A 9322-nucleotide genomic window follows, 5' to 3' on the forward strand; every position below is an offset into this window, starting at 1 on the left:
ACTGTCACGTACAATTGTTTATTGTACTTTGTACAGGTCAGGTATACTGCCAGTATCTGTTTATACAAATACAGACAATGTTTATATTAGTTTAGTTGAAAGTTATGACTGAATCATAAAACAATGCAAGACTAAAGGTTTAGTGCCATTGTGAGAAGTGAATACAAATTTAGATCCCAATCCTATAAACGCTTACACATGTGGGCACTCACATGTAAAGTTGAGAATTACCGTTTACAGCAATGTTTTTTCAACCTGTGGTTCACAGACCCCTGGGAATCCACAGACTATGTCTAAGATTTCCAAATGGGTCCACACTTCCATTCAAAAATTTTTAGGGGTCCACAAATGAAAAAAGGTTGAAAACCTCAGCTGTTCGCGCGGGAAGCTGGGAGGGCTGAGAAGCAGGCAGTGGCTTCGCGCTCAGGCCCAGGGAGGCGGAGCGGAGGTGAGCTGGGGTGGGGGGGCACGAGGAGGGCCACCCGCATCACAGCAGGTAACTCGGGGGGCGCGCAGGGGAACCGCTCCCAGCCCCTGCTCACCTCCGCCTCCCAGGGCCTGAGTGCAAAGCCGCTGCTTGCTTCTCAGCCCTCCCCAGCTTCCTGCGCGAACAGCTGATTTGTGGGAAACCTGGGGGATGGGGCGGAGAAGCAGAGTGGGGCGGCGCATTCAGGGGTGGAGGTGGACCGGAGGTGAGCTGGGGCCGGGGGCGGGGTGGGGAGCTGCCGGTGGGTGCTCTGCACCCACCAAATTTTCCCCGTGGTGCTCCAGCCCTGGAGCACCCACGGAGTTGGTGCACTTTTGATGTGATCAGTGGGGGGAGCGGCTGCTCCCCCTGCTCCCCACCAGCTATGCTACCCCGCCTCTAGGAGTCAGAGAGATCTGCCGGATGCTTCCTGGGACCGGCCCCAGGTAAGCACTGCTTGGACATTCCCCACTTTGCCCCCCCCAGCAGGTCCCTCTGGCTCATAGGGGTGGGGCACAGTAGGCACCCACTATGGTGGCCCATGAGACCCTCCTGCCTGGTTCTGGGGGCAGTCAGGGGAAAGGGGAGAGGGGTGGATGGGTCAGGAGTCCCGGGGGATGGGCCACAACCCTTCTGTGGGGTGAGGAGGGAACCAGTTAAGATTTTGGCAGCTCATCACTGGGCAGAGCCACTTTTCCCATCCTTCAGTACCTTCCTACCAGACTCTTAGATGAAAGACTCTGATGCACTGGGGAAGGAGGGTGGTTCATGTAATGGACATTTGCAACACATCTCAAAGAACAACAATTATAGAGAGGTGAGTAACCATTTTTAATTCTTCAAGTGATTGCATATGTCCATCACAGTAGATAACTCCCAAGCAGTTTCCAATAGAAGTGGGGCTAAGAGTCTCATCAGAAGAGGGACTATAGTACTGCTTTCTCTACAGTTGCTTCTTCTCTTGATGCGGTGGTAATCGCATAATGTTTAGCACAAGCATACACTCAGGGCTGGATTACCCAATAGGCAGACTGAGCACGTGCTTAGGGCACCAGCAAAGCAGGGGGCACCAAAAAAAAAATTTTTTTTTTTAAATTTGATATTTGATATTTCAAAAAAAGCATCGAAGTAGTCATCATGAGAAAAATCAGAACTTTGTTAAACTTCCTGACACTCCACTACACACTCTTCCCCCATTTTTCTCTTCTCTTTTTATTACTTATCCCCACCTAAACCAGGCATCCTACTAACGTAGATCGAAATAATGTGAGGAAATCAGATCCTGTCATGTATTGTGGCTCGGTTTGACCCATTTTTAGCAGGCCATATCTCAAAATATGGGAATGCTGGCAAAGGTAACGCATCATACTTATCCAAGACAATATGCAATGAACTCATTGGTCTAATGAGTGACAAAGTTCATTCACAGGTTTCAGAGTAGCAGCCGTGTTAGTCTGTATTCGCAAAAAGAAAAGGAGTACTTGTGGCACCTTAGAGACTAACAAATTTATTAGAGCATAAGCTTTCGTGAGCTACAGCTCACTTCATCGGATGCATTTGGTGGAAAAAACAGAGGAGAGATTTATATACACACACACAGAGAACATGAAACAATGGGTTTATCATACACACTGTAAGGAGAGTGATCACTTAAGATAAGCCATCACCAGCAGCAGGGGAGGGAAAGGAGGAAAACCTTTCATGGTGACAAGCAAGGTAGGCTAATTCCAGCAGTTAACAAGAATATCAGAGGAACAGTGGGGGGTGGGGTGGGAGGGAGAAATACCATGGGGAAATAGTTTTACTTTGTGTAATGACTCATCCATTCCCAGTCTCTATTCAAGCCTAAGTTAATTGTATCCAGTTTGCAAATTAATTCCAATTCAGCAGTCTCTCGTTGGAGTCTGTTTTTGAAGCTTTTTTGTTGAAGTATAGCCACTCTTAGGTCTGTGATCGAGTGACCAGAGAGATTGAAGTGTTCTCCAACTGGTTTTTGAATGTTATAATTCTTGACGTCTGATTTGTGTCCATTCATTCTTTTACGTAGAGACTGTCCAGTTTGGCCAATGTACATGGCAGAGGGGCATTGCTGGCACATGATGGCATATATCACATTGGTAGATGCGCAGGTGAATGAGCCTCTGATAGTGTGGCTGATGTGATTAGGTCCTATGATGGTATCCCCTGAATAGATATGTGGACAGAGTTGGCAACGGGCTTTGTTGCAAGGATAGGTTCCTGGGTTAGTGGTTCTGTTGTGTGGTGTGTGGTTGCTGGTGAGTATTTGCTTCAGATTGGGGGCTGTCTGTAAGCAAGGACTGGTCTGTCTCCCAAGATCTGAGAGAGCGATGGCTCGTCCTTCAGGATAGGTTGTAGATCCTTGATGATGCGTTGGAGAGGTTTCAAAGTTCATTCAGCTATTGTGGATGAAATAAGTACTGCTGGGTACTTCAGTTTATCTGTCGACTCTATACCTGATCTTTCACATACTGATCAATTGAGTATTGTACTAAGATGTGTGTCTCCCACAGATGGAAAACCAGTTGAACGATTTATAACATTCCTCAATTTGAAAAGCCATACTGGTGAAGAAATGGCAAACCAAGTACTGCATTATCTGTGCCAAGTTTGCAAAATAGATTTCTCAAAGTCCAGAGGTCAATCTTATGACAACGCTGCCAACATGTCAGGGCTAAATCAAGGAATGCAGAAGAAGCTTTTAGAACAGAACAAATATGCCATATTCATGCCATGTGCTGCACACTCTCTCAGTCTTGTTGGCCACAGTGCTGTTGATTGTTGACCAGTGGCAGTAAGTTTTTTCTCAACAGTCCAGTTACTTTATACATTTTTCTCTGCCTCAACACACCCATGGGCAGTTCTTAAAACATATTTGGGCAACGATTGTGTGTTGAAATCTCTTTCTAATACTCGCTGACAGGCACATGCAGTGGCAACAAGTGCAATTCTGGAGTCCTACTCAAAGATTGTGGATGCATTAGAAAGTATAGCTGAAGACCAATCACAAAAGGGAGAATCTATACGAGAGGCAGAAAACATTGCAAACAGCAGTTCCACTATTATTTGCGCACAGTTTAATGAAACAGGAAAAATGAAATTCAATCACATTGATTTTCATGACACAATATTGAAAGATGGAATACAATGTGTATTTCCAAATGTAGAGATCACACTACGTATTTTTCTAACATTGATGATTACTAACTGCTCCGCAGAACGCTCTTTTTCTCAGCTGAAAAGAATAAAAAACCGTCAGAGAACAACAATGTGTCAGGACAGACTTGATTCACTTTCTCTATTTTGTATGGAAGAGGACATGCTTTGTCGAGTCAGCTTCGATGAACTTATCCAGAATTTTGCAATCAGAAAAATCTAGAAAGAAGCTATTTTAATTTCAGCATACAGTATGTTTTGTGTCATTTCGAAAAATAAAATTTTATTTTATGGTATAGTATTGTTTTTATTTTGAATTACATATGGGGAGGGCCACCATAATCTTTTCAGTGCTTAGGGCCTCTAAAGGTCTTAATCCAGCCCCGAATACTCTGAAGACCATTGTGCCACTCTGCAGATGTTCACAACAGGGACATTTCTCACAAACACCATGGAGGCTGAGTGTGATATGGCTGAATGTACAGAGTGCTTTTCAGGAGGTGCGATGCCCTTCATCTTGTAGCACGTGACATTACTGCTGGTGATCCACATGGACAGTCATTGTGCTGTTCCAAGATTCCCTATCATTCTTTCTACTTAGGAGACAAGCAGCTGTGAAATGACCCAAAAGGGCTAATCTATCTAGATTAGAAGCCAGTGGCTCAGCAAACACCCAAAGTGTGGAGCTTTTGTTCATCTTTATAACCATGTGGCTTTGGAAAGAAGACGGGTAATATACTGACTGGTTGAGCTGGAAATCTGATGCTACTTTGGAGAGAAATTTAGGGTGTGGCCTAATGCTCTACCTTGTCCTTATTTAAAAACAAAAACAAAAACTGTGTATGGAGAATCTGTTAGCAGGTGTGATGGGGTGTCCACCCCCCACACTTGCCTTGAAGGGGTTAATGTAGACGAAGAAGGAGGGGGCCAGTAAGACAGGCCACAGCTGAGGGGATCAGGTGGCTTAAGTAATCCCCTGACTGAATGAGGAAGCACAGCTGAGGAGGAATGAGCTGGGCTGGGTTTATAAATGCAGGAAGCTGATGACACAGAGGGCTGTGTCACTCCCTGGGAGAAAGGAGGAATGTTTGGGGTACACAGAGAGGTAGCCCACAGTTACACACTGGGAGGAGAGAGTTGAGAGAGGGTGGGAGAACCAGAAGTTAAAGAAAGGGCTTAGGAAAAAGGCAGAAAGGTCTAGGAGGGAACAAAACTTGACTGCTGACTAGAGGGTGGGCCTAGATTCCCCTGTCAATTACTGGAGAAGGACTTTGAAAAGCCACACTGGTGAAGAAATGGCAAATCAAGTACTGCATTATTTGTGCCAAGTTTGCAAAATAGATTTCTCAAAGTGCAGAGTTCAATCTTATGACAATCAGGGGCAGTGACAGGGAAGACTACCAGAGACTGCTAGTGAGGAAAGACTTTGATATCTTGGAAGGAGGAAACACATATAGTGACTTGGCTGGAGGGCCAAGCTGTGACAAAGAGGGAATACCCAGAGGCACAGAGAGAGAGAGAGAGAGACTGGCAGCAGTATGTGCAGTGAGCAGCAGGAGGGCGGCCTCAGACCTGGAAGGAGCTATCACCCACAGGGGCCAGGAGGAAGCACCCCTGGCAGTGGGTAGATCCTGTGACATCAGGGCACAGAGGTCTCCTATTGTCCTGGAAGAGGTGATGGCTATTAAAAAAGCCACCTTTGCTCTGAGAGGTGTAACAATGAACAGGAGGCTAGTGGCTTGAAAGGGGGACTTATAACGGCTGAGAACACTAGCTTCAAATCTCACTGTGGAGTAGGGTCTCTGATTGGCCTAGAAAGACTGTTTCCATCTTTTAGGAACTTGGTAGTCATAGGAATAGAGAATACAGTCCTGCCATAATATAGGGGAGAAATGCTGAAATTGTAGCCCAAAGCCCTTTGATGGAGCTGACTGTCAAACTTGACTCTTTGAAGTGAAACAAATAGTCTAAGATATTTTGTATCACAGAATGAGTAAGAGACATCACATAGCTAGCCTCTCAGATAGAGAAATGCTTCCACTTATTAAAGTAAGTAGCTCTTGTTTCCCACTATTAAGCAAGACACTCTGCACGGCTTCTGAACAGTGAGCCTCTTCTGGTTTTACCCATTGAGGAACCAGGCTGAGAGGTACAATCACTGAGCATTCAGGTGCAACACCAGCCATATATTATTGCCCTTATATAAATCCATGTACGCACACATCTTGAATACTGCATACAGATATGGTCCCCTCATCTCAAAATAAGATATACAAACTATTTTACCTTTTGCCCTTGGACTTTCGCTGCCACCACCAAACATCTAACCGGGTTTTTATTAGGAAAGAGCCGTTTGGAAACGTCTTTCCCCTTAAAATCCTCACCAAAACCTTGCACCTCCCTTTCTGGGGAAGGTTTGGTAAAAAACCTCACCAATTTGCATAGGTGACCACAGACCCAAACCCCTGGATCTTAAGAACAATGAAAAAGCATTCAGTTTTCTTAAAAGAAGAATTTTAATAGAAGTAAAAAGAATTACCTCTATAAAATCAGGATGGTAAATACCTTACAGGGTACTTAGATTCAAAACATAGAGAATCCCTCTAGGCAAAACCTTAAGTTACAAAAAGACACAAAAACAGGAATATCCATTCTATTCAGCACAGCTTATTTTCTCAGCCATTTAAAGAAATCATAACCTAACACATATCTAGCTAGATTACTTAGTAAGTTCTAAGACTCCATTCCTGCTCTGTCCCCGGCAAAAGCCTCACCCAGACAGACCCAGACTCTTTGTTTCCTCCCCCCTCCAGCTTTGAAAGTATCTTGTCTCCTCATTGGTCATTGTGATCAGGTGCCAGCGAGGTTATCCTAGCTTCTTAACCATTTACAGGTGAAAGGGTTTTTCCTCTGGCCAGGAGGGATTTTAAAGGTGTTTACCCTTCCCTTTATAATTATGACAGGTCCCATATGAGGAGAGATTAAAGAGGCTAGGACTTTTCATCTTGGAAAAGAGGAGACTAAGGGGGGATATGATAGAGGTATATAAAATCATGAGTGGTGTGGAGAAAGTGAATAAGGAAAAGTTATTTACTTGTTCCCATAATATAAGAACTAGGGGCCACCAAATGAAGTTAATGGGTAGCAGGTTTAAAACAAATAAAAGGAAGTTCTTCTTCACTCAGCATACAGTCAACCTGTGGAACTCCTTGCCTGAGGAGGTTGTGAAGGCTAGGACTATAACAGGGTTTAAAAGAGAACTGGATAAATTCATGGAGGTTAAGTCCATTAATGGCTATTAGCCAGGATGGGCAAGGAATGGTGTCCCTAGCCTCGGATTGTCAGAGAGTGGAGATGGATGGCAGGAAAGAGATCACTTGATCATTATCTGTTAGGTTCCCTCCCTCTGGGGCACTTGGCATTGGCCACTGTCAGTAGACAGGATATTGGGGTGAGCCAGTATGGCCATTCTTATGTTCTAACCTCTTCCTTTACCATCTTGTTTTATGTTAAAAAAATGAGTTATAATATTTGGACATTGCAGGGCAAATAGGACTACCCTTTTTTTTTTTTTTTTAAACAGGAAGAAAAGTTTAAGCTAAAAAAGCCAGTTTAAAGAAACATTTGTTCAGGGAATAAGGCTGAAATACTGTAGCATTTATGAAGAGTACAAAGCCAAACCTGGAAACTTTAAAGAGCTTCCAAAAATAGTTCCAACTTTCCTTCAGAGTTGGTGTGACCTAACATTCGATGGCAGTATCAGTACAGGATCCTTCTCTTCATACTAGTTACTAAACACATAACTGCAGCTCTGATATAATGAAACACAGATGTTGCCATCTTGTAACAGGGGCTAACTTTTATACACTTTTTTTTAAATGGCAACCCCAAGGGTGAGATAAGAAAGGAGCAGAATACCCTTGACTTGGTCTGCTTTATCCAGATACTAAGTTACTGCTCAACACAGCAGAGCCTACTGAGTATATTTTAGTTCAGTAAAATAATTCTCTTCTCCAGCAGTTTTGAGAGTTTTGTCCAAGGATAGTAAGATCAGGCCCTAAGATATTAAATAAAGTTACATGTTCAGTTTTTGTAGAAATTGTACTGTAGCTACTTGCATCCAAACTCATGTCAATGGAACTAATAGACATCACCCTCTTGCTGCTTTTTGGTACTTTAATACACTGAGAGCAGATTTGTGAAAGTGACATTCTTAGTCATCTTTCAGGGCAGAACTTCACTTTAATATATTTATGATTGTATTGCAGCAGCAGCAACCAAAAATCCCACTCAGGATCAGAGACCCAGGATGCTAACTTCTGCTCTGTGTGTACCTGTGCTGAAGGGAGGCTGTTTAAATTATAGATTTCAGAGTAGCAGTCGTGTTAGTCTGTATTCACAAAAAGAAAAGGAGGACTTGTGGCACCTTAGAGACTAACCAATTTATTAGCGCATAAGCTTTTGTGAGCTACAGCTCACTTCATCAGATGCATTTGGTGGAAAAAAAAACACCAAATGCATCCGATGAAGTGAGCTGTAGCTCACGAAAGCTTACGCTCTAATAAATTGGTTAGTCTCTAAGGTGCCACAAGTCCTCCTTTTCTTGTTGTTTAAATTATGGGACAATTGCAAAAACAGCGGAGAGAGAGGCAAGCATCACATTAGCTACTCTTGATTTCTCCGCACACAGTTTTTGCACCAGTGCAACTCCTGTGGGCACAGGCTGTATCACTGAGAGTGTTTACAGCGGTATTATGCCTGGCTTGTTGAATGTAACAGCTACAGTGAAATCAGTGCTACAACCACCGTAGTAGAACAGAGTTCAGTCTGGGTATCTCAGCTCGCTAGGTGCTGCCCCAGAGACAGGATCTTTCTCAATCCGCCCCACTACATCGGCAGGCGGCTCTGTTCCCGGGAAGGTCGCACCAGCCTCAGGACGCTGCGGCTGTGGAGACACAGCCCACGCCAGCCCCACTGCGCCCAGCAGCGCCTCCTCCCGGCTGTCCGCGCTCTTCTCCCCATCGCCTCCCCACAGGCTGCTCTCTCCCGAGTCAGCCCGTCCGCCGCCGCCGCCTCCCCAGCCATCTGCCCGCTCCGGGCTCCCCTCCGCCCTCCCTCAGGCCGGGGCCCCCCGGGTGCGCCCTCCTGCCCGCGCCACCCAGCCAGAGGACGCCCCAGCCCCTCTCGGCTCTTCCCTGCTCCCCGCTCCCGGGCGGGGGTGACTGACCTGCGCGGCAGGGCTCCCGGGCTGGTACCATCACGGGCTCCCCCAGGCCTCCGGGCTCTCACGGAGCGCAGGCCGCGGCGTCTCCTCACAGCCTCATCCCGGCCCCGCCCGGCGCTGCACCGGCCCCCACCTCCCTCAGCCACTCCCCGCCCAGGTGCGGAGGCTGCGGCCGGCGCCCTGCCCCGGCTCGCCGCATTGTGGTGTCACGGTGACGGGGCCGTGGGGAAGCCAGGGCAAAGGGGAGCTCAGAGGGGATAAAGCACTGTCTGCGCCGGCGCTTTTCGGCGCCGAAGCTTTTCCCGCGGGGGGGGGGGGTGTTTTTTCACACCCCTGGATGACTAAAGTTTTAGCGCGGAAAGCGGCAGTGTAGACACAGCCTATGGCGGCTGCCCGCCCGCCCCGTGCCACTCCGGGAGGCAGCCAACATGTCCCTGCGGCCCTGGGGCAAGGGGAAT

At 46.3% G+C, this 9322-nt stretch overlaps 1 protein-coding gene across 1 annotated transcript in view; it reads right to left on the reverse strand.

The window, feature by feature from the left end:
• Positions 1-9079, reverse strand: part of NIPAL1 (NIPA like domain containing 1) — a 41200-nt gene extending 32121 nt beyond the window's left edge. The window contains exon 1 of the mRNA XM_038399489.2: positions 8868-9079. Coding sequence (XP_038255417.1) covers positions 8868-8898 — 31 coding nt within the window. The 5' untranslated portion in view covers positions 8899-9079. The remainder of the gene's footprint in view (positions 1-8867) is intronic.
• Between the last annotated feature and the right edge of the window lie 243 nt (positions 9080-9322).

The sequence above is a fragment of the Dermochelys coriacea genome, chromosome 4 (genome assembly GCF_009764565.3).
Source record: "Dermochelys coriacea isolate rDerCor1 chromosome 4, rDerCor1.pri.v4, whole genome shotgun sequence".
Taxonomy (NCBI): Eukaryota; Metazoa; Chordata; order Testudines; family Dermochelyidae; genus Dermochelys; species Dermochelys coriacea.